This window comes from Falco cherrug, chromosome 9 (genome assembly GCF_023634085.1).
Source record: "Falco cherrug isolate bFalChe1 chromosome 9, bFalChe1.pri, whole genome shotgun sequence".
Classification (NCBI taxonomy): Eukaryota; Metazoa; Chordata; class Aves; order Falconiformes; family Falconidae; genus Falco; species Falco cherrug.
In genome coordinates, this window is record NC_073705.1 from 5,507,913 (window position 1) to 5,533,527 (window position 25,615).

Consider the following 25,615-nt stretch of genomic DNA (forward strand, 5'->3'; position numbering starts at 1 on the left):
ATGAATCCCATACTGTTCCAAACAAAAAGCAGGCAAATGTGGAAATAAGAGTGGTATATCCCCACTAGAAAAGCATCCAGTTTCTCTATTTGCAATGAGAGGCACAGCTCAAACTACTAACTACACCGTTTTCCTCATTAAAAACTCGGATCTTTCGGGAGGTTTTACCAACGTTTCTATTCAGGCGTGTCACTAACGTGACCGCAGACACGCGGTGCCCGGTGAGTCCCCGCTGGCAGGGCCAGCCGCGCTCCCCGCGGGCAGGAACGGCGGCTCGGCCGCCAGCGCCAGGCCCCTCCGTGCCGCCGCCGGACGCAGCGCGACGCGAAACCCTGCCACAAGCGGGACCGGGGGACCAACAGGCCCCGCCCCCCAGCCGCCGCTGCCGCCGCCGCGGTGCACACACCCCGCGCATGTGCGCCGTCGGTCGCGTCACTTCCGAAGGCGGTGCTTCCGGGTCGCGGCACGGCCCAGCTCTCCTCGCTCCGCGGCGTCCTCCGGACCCGGAAGCGGCAGCCCTGGCCCGCCGGCGGGGGAGGAGGCGGCGCCCGGCCCGGTCCGGTCCGGCCCGGCCCCACGGAGCGGCGCGGCGGCGAGGCCTGTAAGTGCGGAGGCGTGCGGGGTCCTCGGCCCAGCGCCGCGGGGGTGTCTCAGGGGGGCGGGCGGGAGCCCGGCGGCGGGGTGCCTGCCCGGGACCGGCCGGCAGCGGGTCCAGCGGCTCTCCCGGGGCAGCGACGCTGTGCACTGGAACTCCTCCTTCATTTCTGCAAATAGAAGCGTGGTAAACCCGCGGCCTGAAATGGCGTGTCACAGGGAGGCGTGAGCCTTGGCAGCAGAGGTGTTTCTGAGAATCAAGAGACCGGCGGCTTCCCCGGGCCCCCACGGGCGGCCGGCACCGCGCGGGGCTGCCCCTGCGGAGGAGCCGGCGGGAGGGATGGCCCGCTGCGGAGCCAGGCGGTCTGACGCGTTGGCCCGGCCGGCTGCCGTCGGGGCGACCAGGGCAGGGGAGGTGAGCATCCCACAGTAACGTCTGAGGGGAAGGATGAAGGGGATGGAGCGTCGGCTGGAATGTTCGATTTGGGCGCGTGGTGAAGGGGGCAGACGGGTAAGAGAATTCCAGGGCTGCACTGGAAATGCTTCACGCTTGGTCACAGCCTGGCAGCCCACAGCGTGCCTTGGGGTCTTTACTGGCCTAATGCTGTCACTTCATCTGAATTACTGATTCCACGCTTCTTAGCTTCGTCTTGGGTGCTCCTGCAGCCTCCAGGTTATTCCTCTGGCTGCTTGGGTGCTTGCAAGATGAGCGTGTTCAGCATGTTGCTGGGTTGTGTCCTTGTTTTTTCATGTGCATGGCGAGCTGCGATCAGAACTGGTGTTCTCACTGCAGGGATACGGGTGAGGGAGTGAAAGTGATTTCTAGGAGATACAGCAACGAGTTGATTTCAGTTTTAGTGGAAGTTTAGTGACTATTTACATGTGAACTGCTTAGATCTAAGCTTGGATTTTCTGAGTATGTTCTATGTGATTTTAGGTTTCAGAGGTTTATTGGGTAGATGCAAGGTTGGGAATTAAACTCTGTTATTTTTTCAAATTCAGAGCAAATCTGTTCACGGACACTTTTTTGGATTAGTTTAAAAAAATGAGATCATTGTCTACATAGACTTGTACAGAAATAACTGAAGCAGTGAATTAGAATCAATTTAGTACATTTCTTCCTCAGTCATGTTTCAGGTCGGTCTTATCACACCCTTTCATCATCTGCTTATTGGTTTGACTGTTTCACCCTGTTGCAACAAATAACAAATGTGTCTAACAGCAGAGTTCTTACCTAGATTTCCATTTGAATTGGCAAAGGCCTCAGCAGATGAAGTGGTCACCAGAATGATCTGTGAGTTGCACATTCTGTAGCACAAATTTTCCTGACCTTCCCAAGTTTTGAGCATGAGAAACAGACCCCATCTTTAAAGGTCAGTTATATTAACAAACGGGACAGCAAATAAACAGGATGTGAGTCACATGCCCCTGACAGCAGCGCAGCCCCGTGTTGGAGCAGCAGGTCTCCCGAGTGGCAACTTGGTTTGACGCTTTGCTTTGGAGATGGATGAGTGGCACTTGCTGAGGAAGGGGGAGGTAGAGCTCAGGCTTTCTTCAGTTCTTCCCTTTTAGCTACTGGAAGGGATGGGCTGGGAGCTATGCGGTGCAGAAGCAGAAATGTGGCACTGCTGGCCCTAGCCGCACACAAAATGCTATTGCAGGGGCAGGGGTACTACATACTAGTTGTGTCATTGGCAATTGTGGTTGTTCGTGGGTGTGATGCTGCCTTACGTTTGAGATGTGCAATGCGATGAGTTTGCTGTCTTAGGTTTTTCAGGCAGCAGTTCTCCATTTGTCAGAAGTGACCAAGTGCGGGCTTTTCTGTTAGGCAGTACCTGTAACAAAGACTCCAGGATGCATATCAATATTAATTTTGTGTGTGAGCGCGCATGTCTGCTGAGCAGCTTTATTGAACTGTGATAACCAGCTATTCATTGTCTGTAATCTCAGTTTCTTATACAAAACAGCAGGACAATCCCTACCTTGTTTCCTTATTGCTCAAGAAGTATTGTATCTAAATCAGCTATTTTGAAAACAAAACAAAGCTCCTTGAATGTTTTGTGTACTCTTAAAGGAGACAGACCAAAAATTTGTCAAGACAAAAATTAACAGCCAGAGGAAACAGATTCATCTATTGTTGAAAAAGTGTGCATCTGTCTGGTTACATTTGATGTAGAGTCCTAAAGGGGCTTGAAGTCCCCAGTAGTTTTTTAGGTAGGTATCCTCGTGAGCATTTGTGAAGTCAGAAGCAGCTTGCACCTTGTGATGACATAAAAAAATAACATTGTGATCATCCTTTTTATGCAATAAAAATATTTTCATGTGGAATGGCAACAAACTGAGGAAAAAAAAAAAAGACAAATACAAAACTATATGGTTTGGTATGTGCTTCAGTTTAATACACAAATGCTGGAGGAGCTCAACTGCACCTCACTGTCGAGGACCAGGAAGCCTGTTTGTGGTACGCCTGCAGTGCTGCACAGAGGCTGTTCTGAAGATCCCATGGGCTGGCTGTAGCTACAGTGAGGCCCCAGGCTTTGTCTGGGGTCAACCTGGAGCAACCTCCTCAAGGCTGTGAACCTTCACATGCTTTGAAACACCTTTCACTGAAATGTAGCTTCAGCACAAAGCTTCAGCAGGCTTTCTGAAGCAGCTGCAATAGGTGAAATACTGGAAATTTATGAATAATGCCACTTGCTGATTGCAATGTAGACATAGCTAGTGAGTCTTGCTCAGGAAAAAAAACGGGTCATCTCTGTCAATATTATACAGGCAAAAAAAGATCAAATGTTGGAGCTTTCTGTTTCATTGTTTTCTTAAAGATTGAAGTTTGTATAGGTTCTTGTAAAATTTACGGAGGTTATTTTTAGGCTCATGAATGCCACAATGAAAAGAGCCAAAATAGAAGTTTTGGTCTAAAATTTGAGCAGTCCAAGCCTATGCTTTTACCCTCCTCTTTGCAGTTGGGTATTTTATTTGTTCATCTTTGGAACGTTAAAGCTTGGCGAATTGTCTTTAAAGCATTTTAGGCACATGAGTGAAAAGCCATGGTTCTATGTAAAAGTGCTGTGCCACTGTTGAAAGTATTCCTTTCCAGCTTTCTGTGCAAGCAAAAGTACAGTAGTCTTCACCACTCCCAGGCAGTGACTGTTGTTCCCTGTTTCTGGATTCATCAGGAGTAAAAATAAAATGGAAATTGTAATGTGTTATTTAAAAGATAATCTGTTTTTGTTTTATTGCTTTAAAATCGGCAGTTAAGCCTTAAAAATGAACTCAAATACTCATATTTTTTCTGGATAGTAAATTCTCATGGACACATGCTGTGAAATTAGGTAATAGGGATTCCAGTGTGGTGGGTCATCACAATATGACATTGCAGATGTAATGTGTGTGTTAGGTAATGCTTGCTAGCCAGTATGAAAAAATAAGCATAATCATAGACATTAAAAATTAAGCAAAGTGTTTGCACATATTTAGATTAGGCAAAAACCAGGCAAGACGCCGCTTTTCTAACTGCTTCTATCCAAACCATTCAGTACAATATCAGAATGAAAAATGACAACACTTTGTCATCTGTTCAAATTGATATTGCACTCTTTGCAGTGACAGCTGAAAAGGCCCACAGGTGCCATATAAAGAGGTGACCATGTTGTCATATTTCATTTAGGCATCCCTCTGCAAAGCCATAATTACCTAATTAGGTTGTTAATTAGGAGATTAGCATTTCACTATATTGATAGAATGCTCTTTGCAGGCATGAGTCTAGATACAGATTTGTCTGCCCTAATTTATAATCTCTGCATTTTTTTATACTTATTTATTTGCTTAAAATCTTGATGCAAGATAGCTCAGATTAGCTGAGAATAAATTTGTGTACAATTAAATGAAGATTTGACAAAATCAGGAAGCTAATAGAGGAGAGTATACAGTTTCTGTACATATTCCAGTATTGTCTCCCTCCTTCCCTAAAGCTCAATAATTAAAATATTGGAGTTGGTATAATTTGCATCCTGATTAGTATTACAACAAAAATACAGCCAAATTCCAAGCAGTTCATAAACGTAGAAACACGTCGCTAATGCCAGATTGATTTACAGGTTTGAAAACTAACGAATAATTTGTTGGAAGTTGTGTGCAATGTGGTGTCTTCTCATCATAACTTTCAAATTCCAGTTTCACTTGTGAGATCGCTACTTTAAATGATTATTTCCTCTTTAATGATAGGACCCAAAGCATGAGTGACAGCTTCTCTAGATAAGTATTCGTTCTTAAATGCACTTGAGCTTTTGTTGAAACATAAACTTGAATTTTCATATATTGCGGTTCACTTTCCTTTATCCTGCATGCGCAGGAGTCTGTGTGGCATTCAAGGGCTTTGATTATTTGTACTGCTGCAAATGTAGATAACCACAGAACCATTTCTTCTGCAATTGCAGACAGAAGTTAACTGGAATTATTTCACATAACCTGAATCACAAATTTTGAAGTATGTTCGCACTGTCCTATTCCAGCTTATATGATGTGGTGGAAAATAAATTTTTTATTCTAATCTGCCCATTTTTTTCATAAGCTTTTAAGACCACTTTAAAGAGCTACAGTTGGAGAGGTGTCTAAGTCCAGTGGCTATGGAAGCCTTTAAGCGATAAGATGACCTGTGATGTTATATAATTCTTCCAGCTGCTGTATTTTGATATTATTAGTAATGGTTTTAGATCTAGGTGGTACCTTCCAGAAGTTGCATCTTTGGAATATTTTTCATTACATTGAATAAGGCTTCAATTGTTTATTACTTCCTTAAGGAAGATGGTCAATTTAAACATACTTACTCAAAAATAAACAAAAAAAACCCCCAAAAAACCCAACCCAACCAACCATACAAAATGGAAAAAAGGAAAAGAAAAAAAAGCTACAGCTTTGCTGAATAGGAAAGAGGAGATTTTTTTTTTCTGCTTCTTGCTTTTTACTTTTGTAATTCAGAGAGCAAAATAACCTTGCAGGAATTGGCTTGAGAGGTGTGTGAAGAATTTACAGCTGCTTTTAGCCATTTGAACTGAACGATTCTTAAAATTATTCCATTAGAATTGGTAGAATTTCAAAGTTGTAGCTCTTCCCTTTAGCAGAATGCTTTTAGCAGCTTGCAGCTTTCTCCAATTTTTATCATTTATTCTAGCTTTCGAGGTCTATGAGCAAATTTCTGTGCGTTATACGTGCTATATTTTCAAGCATGAAGGGCATTGATATCAAAATTTTCTGCAAGGAAAATATTTCTTGTACTATGACCAGTTGTAGCATGTCATGAAAAGACAGCATTACCTTGCAGTTTTCGGAACAATGCCCTTAAGTTGAAGATGAGCCAGCAGTAGCCAGACTGTTTGATGGAGCTCTACAGTTGTGACCTGATGTCTGTGGACTCCTTACAGGGACAGGTGCGGTGCTCGAAAAAATGCCTTTTGTCATTAGCTTTGCTTTACTAAGTGAAGTCCATCGACCCACCAGGAGCATTTAAGGAGCCTACGCGGTGAGACTGGGGAGCAGAGCGGAGGGCTGGGGAGCAGTGGAAGGCTGGCTTGGGGGTCCTGCCCTGCTGCTGGCAGCTGTGAAAGTGCAATGCAGCCGGCCTCGGCTGCCACAGTCTGGTGTAGTGACCAGCCACCTTTCCCTGGGAAAGGAGGGAAGGATTTTATCAAATTCAACTGTGTATATTTAAAACAAATCAGAAAATTCAATCCAGAGTAACTGTGTTTTCCCAAAAGTAAGGTAATCTGCATTTAGCATTTTTCATGCTCAAGGTCAAATTTTTCTTCTGAAATCAGCAGTAAAAACAGGTTGAGACGTGGTTGCAGTCCCACAAGTGAATGTGGTCCAGCACTGGAGCAGCAAGACAGTGCTTCCAGCCACATCTGCTGTTGTGTGCGCTGATACATGGTGGGTTGATAGGACAGATCGGAAGGGTGGCAATCATAAGAGGTGTGGGTTCAGTTTGTCCTTTCCCCTTATCGCATGCTTGCTTTGATATCTCATTGACACAATGTAGGATAACATGCAAATATAAATCAAACTGGGTTTTGGATTATGTGTGGGGGTTTTGGTGGGGAAAGAGGAAAGTGAGAAAATCTTTTATTTAAATAATTACAGTATATCAAGCAAGTGGGAGCGTCACAAGAAGACTTAATATGTTGTGATGATGAAGTTGCCTCCCCAAATTCAGATGTGCTCATCTGTGTGTTTAAGGTATAGCTTGTATAAGTGCATATCCTCTTTTCAAGACCTTTGTGTCACCTACTGGGAGCTGAATAATTTGTTAGAACGTTCTGCATTACTTATTGTATGTTGTATTATGAATGAGGTTGATCTGCATAACAGCCTTGCTTCACTTGCTGTGAAAGTCTATAGATGCCATAAATATAGCAGTGGGTTACTGGAAGAGGAATACTTCTGATAAAAATAGTAGAGTGAGATCCAGCTGTCTAATTATTCTACAAAGTTCCTGTGAAACCTGGCAAGTTGTTCAGCCTCTTGATGGTGCTGATTTACATCTTTGAGGATATTTTTTAACTGCACAAGACTAATAGGGGGCTGTGCCCTCCATGGTATTTGGGGCACTTCGGTAACACAGTGATGAGACGAAGGAGAAGGTGAGCGAGGGCATTCACATCCAGGGTGTTGATTAGATAATACGCAGAATGTAAGACAGATGAATAATAAAGATCAAGAAGAAAGCGATGGTCTGATTCAGCTCTGTCCACCTATGTGATGAATCATGGGAGGTGTTTGCCAATAAATAGTATATCATCGTAACACTAACCTGTATATCATGTCATACATAAATACTGTTAAGGTTGCATAGGTTTCACATTGCTCTTTTCGGTTTTAGTGTTGGCATAGAGTATGCTTGACAGCTGTCTGCAAAATGTTTTATTTAATAGGAGAATAATGTTTAGGTAGCCTAAGTATTAAAAGAACATTTAATTTTTGTTTATGATTGAAGAAGTTGATGATGCTCAGGAGGTCCCTGAATTCCATTAAATTCAGCTACGACGTGAATGTGATAATGGTGGTTGGGTATAAGAAATGCAGAAGAGGCGGTACGCTGGCAAATCTCAGTAGATTTGGAAATTGATCTTGTACCTGTAATTTTGCTGGAACTGATAAGATGGAGGCTTCAAGGTGTTTGTGATAAAGGTTTGCAAAATTGAACTTTGCTTTTCTGAATTCTTTTACTTCATTGGAGGTCATTGTTCCTCAGACCAGGTCTGTGCCATCTGTTTGTGTTTTGCCTTTATCAAAAGGAGGAACCAGCTAGAATTGTGTAGATAACAACTGCTAAAATATGGCATAAAAATCTGAACTGAATTTTGCAGTCTGAACTTGTTTTCTGTTGGTTTTTGGGTTTTTTTAGGGGTGTGAACTGTTAATAGAATTTCCAGTTAACATTTATTGAGAAACTAGTTTTAAGTTGTCCTTTTGAAAATTCTGAAGAAAAAATGTGTTTGTATTAAACTTCAGAGTTTGAAATAGAATTTCTGGCAATTTTTCACTGCTTGTGTTTATGAGAAAAGCAATTGCATATGTAAAATTATAAAGAAGCTTGGCTAATTTAGCACATGGACTGTTAATAGCATGAAGTCGGGGTGCAGAGTATAAAGGTAAAATTCTCGCATCTGCTGTTACATGTTGTTAACTCCCTTAGCAGACATTAAATCATTTCAAGTACAATAATAGTGTGGGAGGTAAATTAACTAACCATTAACAATCTTATAAATACACAATTAACATGCCAACATTTATATGACACATTGATGGGGCAGCAGTAATTTTTGATTGGGAGTTTGCAGACCTTTTAGAAGCCTAAGGCGGCTGCGTATTTAAACAAGTTCTTACTGCTTGCAGGTAAGCATGGCCTTTTTTAACAAGTGGTGTGTAAATAATTAAAGAACATTCTCAGTGCACTTTTAAAAATACCCATACCTTGTACTTAGTTGTGTCTGTATCCTCCAAGTTGCATAATATTAGTCACGCTGCTACGACTTGCAGGCCTTTAACACGTAAATTACAGCCAGGAGACGGTTGCCTTATGGTAGGATATTTGCCTTATGGCCCCTCTCTTTGAGGACAATGAGAAACCCTTCAGGGAGAGCAGGCCTACTTTCTGTAATGGAAATAGTCAGAAAATAAAAAATAGAACTTGGAGTCACAGTGTTGCTGATGTTGGCAGGAACCTCTGGAGACCTGGTCCGACCTCCCAGCTATGAGCGGGGCCGGGCATGCGGGTTGCTCAGGGCCTTATCCAGTTGGGGGTGAGTGTCTCCAGGGGTACTGACGGAGCCTATTTAGCTGATAGCGTAATTTATTAAAATGTATGGTAGGAGTAGTGTATTAACAAGCAGCATGTCAGTTTTATTTCTCTACCATTCCTTTACTGAATTTGTTCTTGCTGCTGGGTCTGTTGTTCAATAAAATACTTCAGGTTTTGTCTGTATTTTTTTAAAGCGGACAAGACATGGCATCACAGGAAAAAAAAAGAAAGAAAGAAAGAAAAGGCAGTATTTGTGGCCAAGCCTAAAATTATGAAGGATGTAATTATTTATTGAATGTTCTAATTAGCAGATGCTGATTTTTGGTGGTAGGTCGGGACAGGTAAGCAGGGTGGGCTTGCAGTTTACAACCCACCTTTGGAATTTTGCTTTTGTCATGATTTGATGAGTGTCCAAATAAAGTATTATTTTTGCTTTGAAGTACATAAATGCAGAAGCTGCTTCAGGGGGCTCTCTGTGTTAATACACCTTTCCCCTTGGAAGCATACAGGGGAAATGATGAAATGTGCTTGTGCTGGTCCTGGAAGGAGGCTGTCTGGTGCTTCCTTTCACTTTCTTTTGTTAAAATCTGCCAGGAAAAGGCCAGCTGCCTTTACCAGTTTTTCATGGAATATGGCTTTGTGTGATTTAAATTGTTCTCTTTCCTTTGGCATTTTCTTCTTGCTGACGAAGTTTTGCAAACAGCAATGGTAGGGTTTTTTAAAATTGTTGTTTCTATGTTCAAAATACTAAATAAGCACATTTAGTTCCATAGCTCATATTAAAATGTTGGGGTTTTTATCTCAGGTGTGCAAACGATTAGAAAAGCAGTGGGGATTTTGAACCCCTGGAATTGATGTCTAGGCTTGCACCTCTCTCTAAGCTTAGACTTAAAACTCCACCGACCTCCCTCGTCCTCTGGCTGAGGTTTTGCAGTCGCTTTGAGCTGGCCGTGACACAGCTGCTGGGAGAACCCCGGCTCCCCTCTGCCTTTTGACATTCCTGCCTGCACTACGTTGGTACTAGTGCTCTTGCAGCTCTTTGCTGTTGGACTGATTGGCTGAAAATTAGTAATTTTTTTTTCATGTTATTTTAATTCTTTTTGCAAATTTATTCAGCAGGTCCGTTTTTTGATCCAGCTCACCTCACAGCTACACAAGTGCTAAGTCCAGCCTTTGGGAGGGAGCAGATACCTGACCAGGGCCAGGCAGGAGCATGGAGTTGCCACTTTCAAAGGAAGCCCAGACTTCCATTAGGTTAACATAACTATAAATCCACAGCTACGCTAAAATAGGGTAACAGTTTGAGTGTGGTTTGGGGTTTGTGGTTTGGTCTTTTCTTTTTTGTCCTCTACGATGTTTTGTAAGGCCGCTTGAGCATTCTGAATGAAACATTTTAGGTAAGTGGCAATTACTGTTGTTAAAGTGCTGGAGAACTCAGGCGTGTGGTGTATGATTGTAGAGGTTTTTCTGTATTATAACAGTTGCCCTATGTGAAGTGCAGTGCAGCAGCAATGTTCGGTATTCTGCCCTGAGATACTAATCTCTTCACATTTAAAGTTTTTGCTGGAAATACAAAACCTGAAGAGGGTCTGTTATAAACTAATCAAAAAATTGGTCTGTAGAGGCAGGGGAAAAACAGTAATACACTATGGTGATGGGTGAAAAGAAATACAAAACCATATCTGGGTTTGTAACTTTATTAATTTGAATGGACAGGTGTTTCTTGTGTATGTTTTGTCTCTGTTCTTCTATGTGTAGTACTTAAAATATTTTGCCTTATAGCAACCACTTGTTGTAGAGTAACAGGACCTGTCTGTGGGTGTCTGTTGTGTCCTGTTGTCTTGGGATTCAGGTTTAAAGCTGTCCTCCAAACCCACTGTTCTTTAAGTTGACCTCAGCAAGCAGTGTAACTTAAGTACGCTGGAGCAGAATTAAAATAATTCACTGTTCAAAACTGAGTCATTTAAGTTTTGTGCAGCCAAAATAAGAACCTTTTTGAATCAAGGTTTTGGTGTGTTTTTTCCTAAAAAGCTGTGTACATTGTATTTCTAGGTACATGTGTCCATGAAACAAGATGGAGAGAAGATAGTATAGTGAAGTGGTGGACTTGTGGACAGAATGGCTTTCCTGGACAACCCAACAATTATACTTGCTCACATTCGGCAGTCACACGTGACCAGTGATGACACAGGGATGTGTGAAATGGTCCTGATAGATCACGATGTCGACCTGGAGAAGTTTAATCCCTCGTCAGCATATGGGGACAGTGGTTCAGAAACACAGGGAAGCAATGGTGAGACTCAGGGCTATATATATTCCCAATCAGTTGATATTACCTCAAGCTGGGACTTCGGAATCAGAAGACGATCAAACACAGGTAGGTGATGTTTGCAGCCAAGATAACATTAGCCTTTTAAATTCAGTTTCTATTAGTCTGGCTTGCATGGACAAATCAGAGTGTGACTAGCTAGGTATCTGTCAAACTTTTCCTTTTGTGATGTGAAGACCTTTTTCTAAAAGGACGTGTAATGATTCAGTTACTTTAGTGTGCTGTCAACTGAGTTTTAATTGCTGTTTTACTTATTCATGTACAGAAGAACATTGAGGTAGTCAGTTTTATACATAAAAAAAATTTATATTGTAAAGGCATCAAGTCTAAATCTGAAGTACGTGAACAGTCTTTGATATTTCTATTGTTAATGTCTGGAGGGATGTTAACTTTTGAACAGGATAGTTATTTTCAGAGAAAAATTTATGGAGTGAGGCATCAGATCTGTTTGTTATAAAAGAAGATAATCAAGTTTGATGTGAGCCAACGAAGTGAATGGTTTGTCTGTATTGTCTTCTGAAATTTTATTTCTGAGAAAAGCTTTGAGGTAGGATTTAGGTTACCAAATTAGAAAGTTTAAGGGTGTACACCTTTTCAAAATATGCTGTTTGTCTTGGCTGGAAGAAAGGTGTCCCACTTGTTTTTTCATATGAGGGATATTCAGACTGCTACTTGTACCCAGGGAAGGCTATGAGCAAAAGGTCTGTAAAATAAAATATGTATGCAAAGGTTGGTACAGGGTAGTCAGTACTGATATCTTTTTTTTTTTTTTCTTCTTCTGTGTTATAGTTGGGGTTTTTCCAAACAATTTCTGAAGGTATTATAACACCACCTAGAGCTCAGAAAAAACATCTGTGCTTTACCTAACAAGTAAAAAGTTGTATGGTATTGAATATCTTGAAATACCTTTTATAAATAAGAAGTTGTCAAAAGTTACAACAAAGACAAGGCACTGATCTCTTGTAATGGAGAGTTAGATTTGGAAATAAGCTGAATATATAGCTGCAAGTGACTGTAAGGCACGGTGAAAAGCTTAGTGTGCCAGACTGCCTAGCATTGTCCTTGAGGTCTTGTTTAGTTCAGTTGGTGGTGTAGTTTTATGAGGTAGGAGAAGCAAAGCACCAAAAAAGAATTCTGAAGGATTATTTCACTGTGTAGACTGATAGAATGATCTCTATTTAAATTATGGATTGAAACCATTTAAGTTTCCAATTGGAGTCATATTTTAAAATAATGGTTAGGACACTCAGTCCATTGGGGAACCTGTTTTTTGCCTCTCTTCATCTGGCATGGTTGTTATGTTCCATCGTGTGTGCTGGTACCACCAGGAACCTAATGTACTTATCCAGCCAATCAGGAATATAAAGAATGCAGTACTGAACCCTTTTCAGAAATACAGAAAGAGGAATAAATAAACAGAAAGCTAACTACTTTTAATATAAATGCTTTTTGCATCACACAAGTACTTACCTTAGTTCTTGATGGAAGAAAACACATACATACATAGAACATTTTTAGGTTTGGAAAGAGAATGTAGTGTAATTCAGAGTATCAACAGGTAATAGTGGCAGACTTTTAACATTCAAGCTCTTCTTTATTCTCCTTGGTTTTACACCCTGCTAAGTAAAATTGTTTCTGCTTTACTCTCTTTAACCATTGTTTTTGGATGGAGTATAACTTTTTATTATCTTTTGCAAAGCTGTTTTATTACAAAGTACCTTACCAGGACCGTATCTTTTTCATAAATTGTAGAAATAATGTGTTACTGTAGGAGAGTCAACATATCTCTGCAGAGACTACAGAAGTGTTGATTATTAAGAAGTTGTCATGTGGGTATGCAAATCTGGAAATGAATTTTATGTGCATTGTAATATGAACATTATCCCCTTAGTCTGGAAAGGGTGAGACATGTTAGGGTATTGCATATCATGTCTGGGGAGAACGCGGGGGCTGTCCGCCTCTGAATTCTGCCTCCTTTTCCACAAGAGCTAGCTGGGTCATAGGTGCTCCTTGGCTCTGGGCTCTACCTCCTCCCTGCCTTTCAGCCATATTCAGAGGGCTAAAATGAAAAATAAAAATTAAGTGGAGACAGGTCTGTGCAAGGTTTTGGGTATATGGGAAAGCAGCAAATTCTCCCAGTCCACATGACTAGAAGAAACAAAGGCTCATCTAGTTGCTAATGGTTAATGAAATAAGGACTGCATTTGGTCAGTGACATTTTTCACACAGAAAGCTTTCAAACTAGCATGCTGCTTGTCAGAATGAATCTTAAATAATTCAGACTTCTAATAGGTACTGATAATGCCATCTAATTTCGAGTTGCTAAAATACAGTCCCAGAGTAAATGATCATTTGTGATCAGCTGTAGATAGAACAGCAGGACACAGTTATTGAAGAATGTGACGGCACTTCAGCACATTTGTTTTGACAAGAGGTGAAAACATTAAGTAGGATAAAACCATGCATTATTATTTTTAGTCTGTCTTTTCCTTTATCCATAGTTTAAATGTGAATCTAATATATTTTAATGGTGGCACATGTGGGAAGAAATGGTTGTGGAAGGTAATTTTGAGCTAGTCTGGACAGTAGTTGGAAAAAAATTTTTCTTTCAGAATAAAATGTCTATGCTGCAGTAGTGTTTTACCCAATATTTAAACTTATAAGTGGGGATACTTATTTCATTAAGAGTAAAATACACAGAGGTATTTAGGCACTAACCTCACGTTGACTTAAATGGGAAATAAACAGAAATAGGATGCTTGTTACAGCTGCTAAACCTCAACTGTTACTTTTTTCATCAGTTCCCAGGCTGAGAGGTTTTTTTTATGGGGGCAAAAAAAATATCACTTCCATGTTCACATTTCAGTTCAAAGACTAAATGTAAAAGAATGATAATATGAGGGATAGAAAATATTTATTAACCTTTTTTTAATTGGTGAAATGGCTCAGGGAGCTCAAGTTGTATCTAAAAATTGTCAGAGTAATTTAGCCTTCTGGAGTCCCTTCTACAAACCCATTTTAGTTAATGAATGATCTCAATACATCAAAATTGCTAATATATCCAGCAAATTGTTTCCTTCAGTGATCAACATTATTAGTCCTATTTGCCAGTCTAATCTGCTTTCTTATTTTGAGCGGACACTTGGTAACATCAGTTATTTCTTGTGGTCATTGCTTTGGGTAGCTTCTAGGAGGTTGAACCGACCATTTCCTGAGAGATATCTTATTGTTAACAACAAGATAATTTAAGATACTATCTGGTACCCTGGTCTGTAAGTTCTTTGGTATTACAACTATTTGAGGCTTTTTTCAAACCCTATTTTGAAGATGGAGTCAAAATATACGTAAAGAAATATTATATTCATTTTAAGATTTGACTAATGTTGTGAAGATACAAATCATTTATTTTACTACCTATAAACTGTTTCAGCACACTGAAGAAAAAGCTATGCTAATTTATATAGCTTTGACATTTTATAATTTTCATGATTTTTAGATAAAGGATTTTATATTTAAAACTTTAATAGTCTAGTCTGAGTTCATTTATCTTTAATTTTTGAAACGGGTAGAGTAATTCATAACAGTAATTTTATTCCTGTAATGTAATATTCACTTCAGTTCATTTGTGCATTAAAATTCCTTTAAGACCGTTATTAATGATTTATATAATGAAATGTCATATTAATCACAGAAGTTTTCACATTTTATTATTCTCTTCCATGTTAATACTATCTTTATGATCTCTATTAATGTTTTATATCCTCTAATTTCAATTATAAATCAAGAACATTTTCATGTTTTTGTTGGTATTTGCTTTTCAGGGGTGCCACCTTTAAAATTTTATGACTTTTTTCCCTACATATGCAGTATAAAACATCTTTATTCATATAAAGGTAGTTAATTATGTCTTTGTTTATAGTAAACTTTCATTGACAAACTTATAGTTGTAATATTTCTTTTCAAGCTCAGAGACTAGAACGTCTGCGGAAAGAGAGACAAAATCAAATAAAATGCAAAAACATTCAGTGGAAAGACAGAAATACTTCTTACTCAGGTAAAAAGAAAAGACCTTCTATTTTCCTACTGTTTTTAGTTCTGCTTTTGATGGTTACAGCATTTTCAGTTTGTAATTTCCACTTAAGTTTTCAAAGCATAGAGGAAATACTAATTATTGTATTTGCCTGACATTCCCCAGTTATGTGTTTCCTACAGTTTATTGCTTGGAGGGGTGGTGTGCCACAGGCCTCTCGTTTGTTTTCAGATATGACTAGGGCATTCCAAATTATCAAGAAAGGCAAAGTAAAGGAAAGATGTTTAAAATGTGGTTTGGCGGTCTGAACTAATTCGAGTGGCTGCTGTATTTTTTGCAATAGAAGGTATTAATACAGCGTTTGTGTATCCTGTCATCTTGTAGCGTCATTATCTGCTAAGGCTTCTATTGTCTCAGCAAGAAATGGAGATAGCAAAGCTCTTAGTGTTACTGTGGGTACATAAGGAACAGGACATCTTTGCTCTATGGGTAGGTGATTGGCAAGTGTCTGCATTCAAAATGCAAGGTCGTTATCTCCATGAAAGTTAGGGCTTTCTAGCTATTTCCAGTGACTTTTGGTGTACCGGATGTGATGAAGAATTTTGTAGAGTTTATACTTTTGTGGTTACTTTTCTAGATAAGGGGAAAATCTTGAGAAATGGTGTATATATAGATCTAATTAAATGAAAGCATAATAAGTGCTGCCTTATCTTATCTAGCCTTTCCTTGAAAAAACAATTATCAGTGATTCCTCAAAAAAAATCCTATTCTCTCGCTCTCTTTTTTTAATTGTTATTATATAATTATGTATGCCTGACTGGATGTTCTGCATAGTTTAAATTGTAATATATGAAATGAAAAGTCTGTCTCGGTTCTCATCTTTTGTAGCTCAAGCTATATACATTCCTGTTGTATTTGACACACATTCAAACCTTTGTATGGTCTGTCATGCCTACTTCTTTCAAAATTTGTGTGTATCTTAATGAGTTTCCTGTGCAATCTCCTTTTTTTGCCTAAATTCTTGTATCTTCCTGGCTGTCATTTGCAGAACCTTCTCCTGCTCTATAATATCTTTTTTAGAGGAGCAAACAAAGCTGCTCACACAAGCAACACGGTTGCACTAATCTTTAGTAGTGTTCAGCTACGTTTGATACCTCTGTTAATGCATTCTAAAATGTTTTTGCCTTTCTACTTCTGTAAGCAGAGTTGTAGGTTTTAAAGTTTAATCTACCATAACCTCCAATTCTCTTTACTCAGTATTTTATCACATTTGACCAGTGATGATGCAATTATTTTTCTTCTTTATACCTAACTATATACTGCCTGATATTTCTTTACACTGAATTGCACTCAAACTCCAGTTTCCTGTTGTGTCTGTGCTGTGTGTCATCTTACTCATGTGGGCTCCACTGTGACATTAGTTCCTTTTACGTGCTGCCCTGAAGATACAGGTAATCTGTCAACCCGCAGTAACAGAGGTGTCCCCCTCTGTGAGTGTGCTGGGTTTGCAAGCAAATGGATTGGTCCCTCCCTGCTGCAGGACAGATTTAAATAAAAAATAAGTTCCATAAAAACTCAAGGCACTCGCGCTCTGTCTTTGCTGGCAGAGCTGATTTAACTTCTCTGCTTAGTCACTGAGATTCTGCATGTTACTTAGTTGCATGAAGAACAACACAGTAGGAAGAGGCCAGGAGAAAGAGCAGCCCTGGAGGATATCCACTGTACTTTCCTTCCTCTTTGTTAAGTGTGTGCGTGTGAGCTTTTCTGTTCTGTTCCTCGAGTTCAGCGTTTTTGGAAACACTATGAAGGCAGTAACATCAGAAATAGCAGTTCTCGAATGGGGAGAATTTGGCTGCCCTCTTCTGACTGTTTATCTGAGCTTTAGACAAAGTCGAGCCTATGGTTGACACCATGCAAACTAAAAGGATGCTGGGAAGTTGTTTTGCTCCGTGTTAAAGATCCTGATGACACTACCTCCAGACATCACTTGTCAGAGAGATGCTTTACTGAAGAGACAAACTCTTACAAGCATATCTGCTGCCCTGCGGTTGGATATGCAGTTGTAATTTGAGGCATCTGGCAATTGAGGTTTTTTTGTGATTCCCATTTTTAATAACTATGTACAGAAATAAAAGTACGCTAACCAGGATAAAAGGAAGTGAGAGACGAGTCATTTTGTGTATGGTAATGAGGAAAAAAAAAATATTTTCTACTCATCATCTGTTTCCTGCTGTCGTGAGACAAGCTGTTTGCTTTTAGGAATGAGTTTGAAAGATAAGGTGGTGGTAGCGTATGGACTTGAAAAAGAAAATCTCCATGCATTTGGAGTTGGCTAGGGGATTAACAAATAGAAAGGTGCTTCAGGGATAGGTGACTGACTGGAAGTGTGACATGAAGGAGGTCTGGGTTTTTTTCTTCTGCTGTGCAACAAATTCACATCGCCTTTCTGTGCATCAATTCTTTTTCAATACAATGAAAAGAATGTTTCGGTTTTATGCAATGTAAAGATCGAATTATGTTAGTAAAGCAGTCTGTGGGTCCTATAAACCAAATAGGGATATACATAAAAAAAGTTTACTCCTTTTTATAAAATACTGGGTATTTTTAGATGAAAGCAAGAAGTAAGGAATTGTATTTACTTCTTACATTCATTCATTTCAGAGCATATAAAATGTAAATTAACAATATATTGAGTGAATCTTTCAAAACCCTTGCATTCAGCTCATGTAGCTCATACAGCTAACAAACACAAAAGCTGAAAAATACATACAGCAAAACTGACAGCAAAACTTGGGGTTTTTTAAGAATTAAAAAATATTCAATTAAAGCTAGTTTAATGAGCTGATTTTTCCTTGAAATTTAAGAATTTAAAATATTTTTTCAATGTTTTTAATTGGAACTCTCACAGCCTGCGTCTGTTAGGAATTATTTGACAAAATGCACAACAGAAGATGATAGTTTTTCAGAAATCTCATTTATCTTCTTCTAGCTTTTTGCACAGATCTTTAGAAGGCTTTGGGTTCGTCTTCCTAAATGAGTTGACGTTTGAAATTATGAAGTCTTTTGGAAAAGAAAACTGTATCTCAGCCAAGTGAATTTACAGTCTTATAGAATGTACTGTTATTTAAAGTCTTCAGTCGTGAGATATTTGATTTGAGTAAAAGCTGTACAAAACTCAAAGCAAAACAGATGTCACACTAATGAATTCAGAAGAATTCTTGAGATCCTCTTTTTGCACATCCCAACAAAGGAAACAATAAACAAATCATCTTAACATTTCCCTAGAGACAAAAATTGAAGATAAAAGGCTTGCTTTTTCACTTGAACTGATAAAACCATTATATTGGTTTCCAAGCTGCAGAGTACTTTCCAAATGCCCAAGAAATACCAGTTAATTACAATTCTACTGAAATATTACCCTTCATTTTTTTTTTTTTTTAAAAAAAAAACCACAACAGATAAGGTTGTTACGAAAAACTGAATACCTAATGGAGTTGCCACGTTTAAAAAGGATTTAATCAAGCTTTTTTGGTTAATCGCAGCCTTTCACAAGACTGTTGGGTATCTCTTAGTGCCAGTATTTAGCACTTTTGCCAACTGTCTGAATTTTCAGGCAATCTGCTGATAAAAATAAACTGAGCTTTTGACTAGTTATAATTTGACAAGTTTTAAATTCACATTTTAAGAAATTAACCAACTCTCTGCAGATCAAGTCCCAAGTCATTCTGCCTTGGGAGCAGTTTCATTTCCCTGAAGGAACAACACGTAAATCTTTGAGATGTGAATCTAAATGTAGGAACGCGGAGCAGAGTCAGTCTAGGAGAGCTGGTGTTGGTTCTCAGGTCATGATTGATGGAGTTTGGGGGTACTTGGTTCCTAGAGCAGATGTGGAAAAGACTTATCCAGATTCAGTCACAGTTTCTTGCAGATGAGACCCACTGGTACTAACATGCTAAACCACCCCAGGCTCTGTCCTGATTTTGAAGCGTCCTGATAACATTAGAAGTCCTAATTATTTTTTTAAGTATGCCTGAAAATTTTGAGTTAAACTCTTGCTGGAAATTTGGATGTGCACTTTCTTCATATAAAAAGAGCTGCTTGTCAGAGGATTTTATGCCTTCACAGACTACACAAAGTACTCGCTAACTCTTATCACCTTTGTTTTTAGGAAGCATTTTTTTTTTTTTTTTAAGTTGTCCAGACTGTTTGGAATGGTGTTTTCATGTTTGACATTTTTTGAGAGGAGTCCATATCCAGTCTACCATGAGAAGTAAAATCTGAAGAAATTACTATTTTGGATCAGATGTAGTCCCAAGCCTACTGCTGACAGCATAGCAATTTTACAGTATAGTAATGGGGTGGTATATTGTCCTGTAATGGAACATAATATCGCGTTACAAGCTCAGTTTGAAATGCATTTGCATGGCATATTTCTTTTGCATAGCGTTCACTGTTCATTTAGAAAGAGTCAGGTAAGCAGAAGGACCCAGGATGTGTAATTCTGTCTTTGAACCTTGATGGTTTTTTATTTTGACGCAAGGGGCTCTTGTAGTGATCAGTTCCATTCTCTCTACGGGAAAAAATCATCTTTTCCTCAGCCTAAACTGTAGCTTCATTCAAACTTCTTATGGTTTCTTCATGTCTTTGGGCTATGAAAGAGGGGTGGTAGATTCTGCCCTATTAAAGCATTTGTTACTTTATGTGTTTGATTTTATTCTCCCTCTTATAATGTTATCTTTCTGTAGTAAACAGTAACCTCTGTACATCTCCTGTACAACTAATCTAATCTCTTTTCTGATCTACAGCAGAGGAGCTGAGTTCACTTTTTGAAAAAAAGAATTTCAGAGTAAAATCTCCGTGTTCTGGGAAGCAGTCAATATTATCTGTGCGACTTGAACAGTGTCCGCTGCAGCTGAATAACCCCTTCAATGAGTACTCAAAATTTGACGGCAAGGTGAGTGGATCAAATGTTTTTCTTTCAAATTCAGTCCCTGACCTGAAGATGATAGGCTTTAGGCAGTTCTTGTGTGCATTTACTTATTTAAGCTTTAATTAGATTTTAGGGTAGGCCATCAGTTATTTTAAAGTAGTTGTCTAGAAACGTGCTTCTCTTACTCTTAAATATAATGGTTCCAGTTTGGTAGAACAGTTTCTCCCATTTTTCATTACAAAATTATGGCCTTACCATTAGGCGTACCTTCCCCGTCTGTTTTCTTCCCCAGTAGGTTATTTAGGTAAATGTTTAGTGTGGTAGAGTCCTAGGACATCTCTACAGAGTTGATGGTGAGACCCTTTGTATAAGTGATTGTTGGTTTGGCATTTAAAAGAACCTATTCTGTCTAGCCACATCACAGCACTTCCTGATTATTCCATGATTTATGGTGTCTTTATTCTCAAAATGCTTCCAATAAGAGTGGGAAAAGCTATTGTCTGTTTTGAGGGTGGAAAATAAGCATCACTTAGTCAATATCTGGGGCAGAAAAAAGGACAAAACAATGTAGTTCTGCGCCAGTACCCATTTATGTATGGATGGGTACATGGAGCAGTTTCACTACAAACCTGGTAAGTCAAATTCATTCCTTGACTACATTAATTTCAAGAGCTTGCATTTGATATTGCTCAAAATTGTGCATAACTGTCTGTTTTTGTGTGCAGTTTAGTTACTCCGTGTTGTCAAGTATTTTTCTCTGTCATAAACTCTAGAAACTGAAATATAAACATTGGTGTGATGGATCAGTATCATTGTTCCAAAACAATTATAGATACTGCACAGATCTGTTTTCTGTTGGATTTGTTTGTGGAATCTCCTGTGGGAGTATGAAGTTTGAGCTTCATTACCTTGTGATGGAAGTATTTCATATTCTGTTAAGTATTCTTGAAGTGGAAAGCCAAATACGTAATTCCTAGCACATTGAGAAGGGTTTAGAATATTTGTGAAATGATAACTTTAATATTATGAAGTCCACATAGCCAAAGCTGCCTCTATTGTTATCTTATACTTACTAGCATGTAGTAATTGGTGCTACCTCATTTTCTTTTCAAATTTTCTGGCCTCATTAATGAATGATAGCAGTACTTTAATGCTGACAACACTAAGATGCCTTTTTTCTAAACTCAAAGCTTCTGCTCTGATGTCATGAAATTTCAGTTTTGGCAAGCAGTTAAGTATACTTCTGAAAGTCATGGCCAGAGGAAGTAAAAATAAGATTCATCTTTATTAAGAGAAGTCTGTTGTAATTCAGTGGTGTTCCAGTCCTGTTGTTCTAATACTTGAGAGTGATTTGGGCTGCCTCCTAGGGTTTTTATCAGAAACTTGAGGAACTTCATGATTCCTTCCCACTTTGACAATCCAAACTTCTTTTTTTCTGTATTAATAAAGTATTATAGTTTACTGTAATGAAAAATATTAATTTTCATATTTTAAAGTCTGATACATTTAGCAGGTGTTTGGTCCATTTGAAGGAAATTGAGATATTAATGAAATACCTCTATGTTACTCAATTGTGATTTGTATGGTATGATACAAATCAACGCAGTTGTGATCCAGAAATCAAAAATACCTTTTTAACTCTCCAAAATAATTGCATTGGCATTTTGTTAGCATATAATCTCACTGTATTAATTAAAACAGCATTATTTATACTACTCTGGTAAGTTTGTCAATGGTATGCTTACAAAATTTATTCTCTGTACTTCCATCTGTATTGCCAATTTTTAAATACCTACCTGACCATCTGAGGTGAGGAGGAAACGTAGTTCAGTAGTGGGTTATTTTACTTTCTTCAGCTTTGTTGTATTGTCAGATAGTAATGTAAAATTGAAAACCATCTAGCTTTTAAAAATTATTTTTCATGAAATCTTGTAGGTCTTGTATTTCTATTGATAATAGATGAGCAGTATTTTTCACATAAATACTATTCTTTCAGGGAATAGTGCATGACTTATTTACATAATTAACAGAGCCACATATCTCTGGGGGAAATGGTACATAATTGGGGAAATGCAGGGGGGGTGAGGAGGGGTTGGGGGCCTAATTAAACATGTCTTAAAAAAACCCTACTTAATTATGTATTTACTGAAGGGATCACAGTGGCTCTGAAATCTTTAAGGTGATAACTAGGCCTTTGGTTTATATATATATATTTTTGTTTTGTTTTGTAACACAGATTTCAGCTTGTTGAGTAACACCCATTTTGTGGTTCACTGGCAAAGCATGAGGAAGGCTCTACTTGCTGTATCTAAGCTCTTTGTTCTGAGTGGTTTTAATGTACCACTAATTCAGCTCCTTAACTGACCTGAAATTGAACAAAACCTTTCTCTTCAGCGTCCTTCCTACCCCCTCCCTCCAACATTTGATGCATTGTTTTAAGCTCATCAGTTAAAACTAAGGAAACATCGCATGCTTTAATATCAACCAAGCCAATTTATTAAAATACATCTTGCAGGTCTTTTCTGCCAGATTTAGCATCTTTTTTGTAACTGCTTCTGCAATTTTATGAAATAATAGAATTCCGAAGCACTCTTAATTTCTTCTTACTCTGATCAGTTCATTAATTATCAAAATAGCAGAGAATTTGGTTTGTGAAGTGCAACTACAATGGAAGCATTCTAATCAGCTCAAGGATCCAGGTAATTCATGCCCCACAGCTACACAGGACAGATCTGTGGCTTTCATTTACATTATAAAACTTCAGCTCTTAACAAAACACAATAACTGCTCTTGGCCGTATCTTCAGGTTTTTGCTTAAAATAGATAAAATTAAACCTAACCCCTGCATCTGTTTTTGTGGTTTGTATATCATGTGGGTTGAACGTGGTGAACGGATCTTAAAAACTCTTGCTAAGAATATTGTATGAAAAGAAATCTTCAGCTATTTATAATTACTTCAGTTGTCATTTGTATAGAAAATTAAGGCTTAAGAAATCTGTGGCCAAACTGATTTCCTTTATCTGCATGCAAAGTAAATTATCATCTGTTTTATAGGTAAGTTCAATGCATATTTCTGTTTGTAGAATTTGGGAAATCAAAGTTTGATGGCTTATTGTTCCACCTTGCCAGCCTTTAATAAGGTTGGGAAAACAAGACTGACGGTAGGGCTGATTGGGAAGTCATAGCCAGGTACCACAAATGAAGCACAGCAGTGTTGTAGTGGCTCATTTCAGTGACACAGCTGTGAGCCTGACAACCTGGAGTTTACCAACACATTACCTGCCTGCTTCGTTAATTGTTTTAAAAGCATGTGTGATCTTTTCATTCTCCAGAAATTCAGAATATTTGTTTTCAAATCACAAGTCTAACTGGCAGGAATTGCTGTAAAGTGTGGCGATGAGTTTTTTTCTGAGATCTTAATCTTACAGGATACTGATTTATTACAGTCTTAGTGTCAAGGCTATTCAACTGCATGACCGTTCCCACTAGTAAGAAAAATGCTACCAAGATGTATTTAGTTACTGGAATACAGGAAAAGTGTGCTAGAATCAAATGTTCAGCTTTGTAGGAAGCATGTGTTGATTAGGTAACTCCTGCTAAGGCCTGTGTTTACAGTTCCCCTTGAAATCATCTCTGAAGCTCTGAAGCCAGTCCACATCCATTTTTTTTCCCAAGTCTGTGCTACTTTTAAACAGTTTTAATCACTAAAATATTTTGTCAATTCAGTTTGAGATGCCTGCCACCAAATGGCTGCTCCTATGTCCCCAGAAGAGTGTTAGCAAACACAGGAGTGTTATTACAGGACAGTCAAAAAAAGAAATGCTGAATATTTAAAAAAGCAAGATAGTCAAAGAAACAAGTTGGAAACCACAATTAAATGTAAGGAAGGGATCATTCAGCTCCAGAATAAATTTGAGTTACAAGGCCAAAAATCTTTCCTACATGCAGACTAGAGTTTTCTCAAGACGTTCTTGTTTCTACTTTCATGACTACTAGTTGAAAATGAAGATTTAAGGAAGTTGAGCTTTTCAGACCTTACAGGGGCTTTAGGGGTTTATTTGACTACTGGAGATAATTTAAATAAAAATAAGTCAACATTATTGTAATCTGGATGGATGCTAAAAATCTAATTGTGAGGAATGGTACCTCTGTATAGCGTTACAGGGTTTCTTGTGGCTAATTTTGGTAATGGGTTAAAAACCAACAATTTCTCTTGTAGCGTCATTTTTAAAAACAGTTGCTGTAGAAGGCATGGGGGAAGGGATAATTCATGAGTGCTAATTGCTTGGCTGTTAATTTTCATAAGTGTTGATAGAAGCAGTTCCTTAAATTAAACTTTGTTTAAAATGTATCAGGGGAAATATTCCACAATGTCGGGCCCGAAGTGAAAATTAATATGAATGCTGTGGCAATTAACACGTACTGGTTAATAGCTTTTAGCAGCATTTTGGGATGATAGTCCTTAAATACATTTTTGCATGCTGCTCTTGTTTCAGTCTTGTTTGACTGTATGTCTGGATAATCATGAACAAATGTTTTCCACAATCTCCAGTATTAAATAGCTTTACTTGAAGAAAGTAGATAAAGAACTTAAGAAAGTTAAAGCTATACTGCTTTAATTAATATGGAAAATGTCTAAAATAATTAATCCAGGATTAAAATCTCAGTGTGAAAAATGGAAAAAAATGCATTTTTTTATTTAAATGTTTTGCCTCTAAGATGAGAAGAATGATCCTTGTCTGAATCCTAAATAAGTTTGCGTAGGGTTGTCTTCCCCCCACCCCCCCACCCCCCAAGCATTTGCTTGTTCTGCCAGGTTTAGTGGTTTACTTACTACCTGCGCTCTACTAAAATAGTTGAAATAAAGATGTTTATAGCATTATCACTTATGTAATGATATATATGTTAAATATAACAATGCGTGGTCTGTATTTATGCTGGGAAGCCTCTAGCTGTGGTTGTGCTGAGAGCCAACACACGACGAGCGTGTGCTGCGCTGGGGCAGTGCCGCTGGTGCTGAGCCCCTCCGGCAGCCCCTGTGCCAGCCAGGGACCAGCCGCTCCACGCTCTCAGCTGCCATGGACCTGCCTGGCCTCAGCACACAGATATTTTTGCTTTGCCGGAATGGGAACAGTCCTTTCCCTTGGCTTCTGTTTGCATTTTTTGTGTGTTTCATTTTGCCGGAGAGCCGTGTCTGTTGGCAGGTGCTGGAGGTGCGGGCTCTGCTGGGTGCCAGCTCAGGCCTTTGGCCGTTGGTGCTGTGCCCGTCCCTGCCCTCGTGGCCGGCATTTCGGCATGGCCAGTGTGCCTCCTCCGCAGCTGGCCAGCAGTGCAGGGCGATGTACAAAACCCAGGGATGCCAGGAAAACAATTGGCCTCAGAATAGGTTTTTAGAAACACAGGCTTCTTGCTCAGCCCGGTTCAAAATCTGCACTG

At 39.0% G+C, this 25,615-nt stretch overlaps 1 protein-coding gene across 3 annotated transcripts in view; it reads left to right on the top strand.

Annotated features, from left to right (window-relative positions):
- The first annotated feature begins 450 nt into the window (after positions 1-450).
- The window catches only part of MAPKAP1 (MAPK associated protein 1), a 107,360-nt gene continuing 82,195 nt past the window's right edge, over positions 451-25,615 (top strand). For all 3 annotated transcript variants that reach the window (XM_055719898.1, XM_055719895.1, XM_055719896.1), the window contains exons 1-4: positions 451-601; positions 10,943-11,267; positions 15,184-15,273; positions 20,055-20,203. In XM_055719898.1, coding sequence (XP_055575873.1) covers positions 11,009-11,267; positions 15,184-15,273; positions 20,055-20,203 — 498 coding nt within the window. In that variant the 5' untranslated portion in view covers positions 451-601; positions 10,943-11,008. The remainder of the gene's footprint in view (positions 602-10,942; positions 11,268-15,183; positions 15,274-20,054; positions 20,204-25,615) is intronic.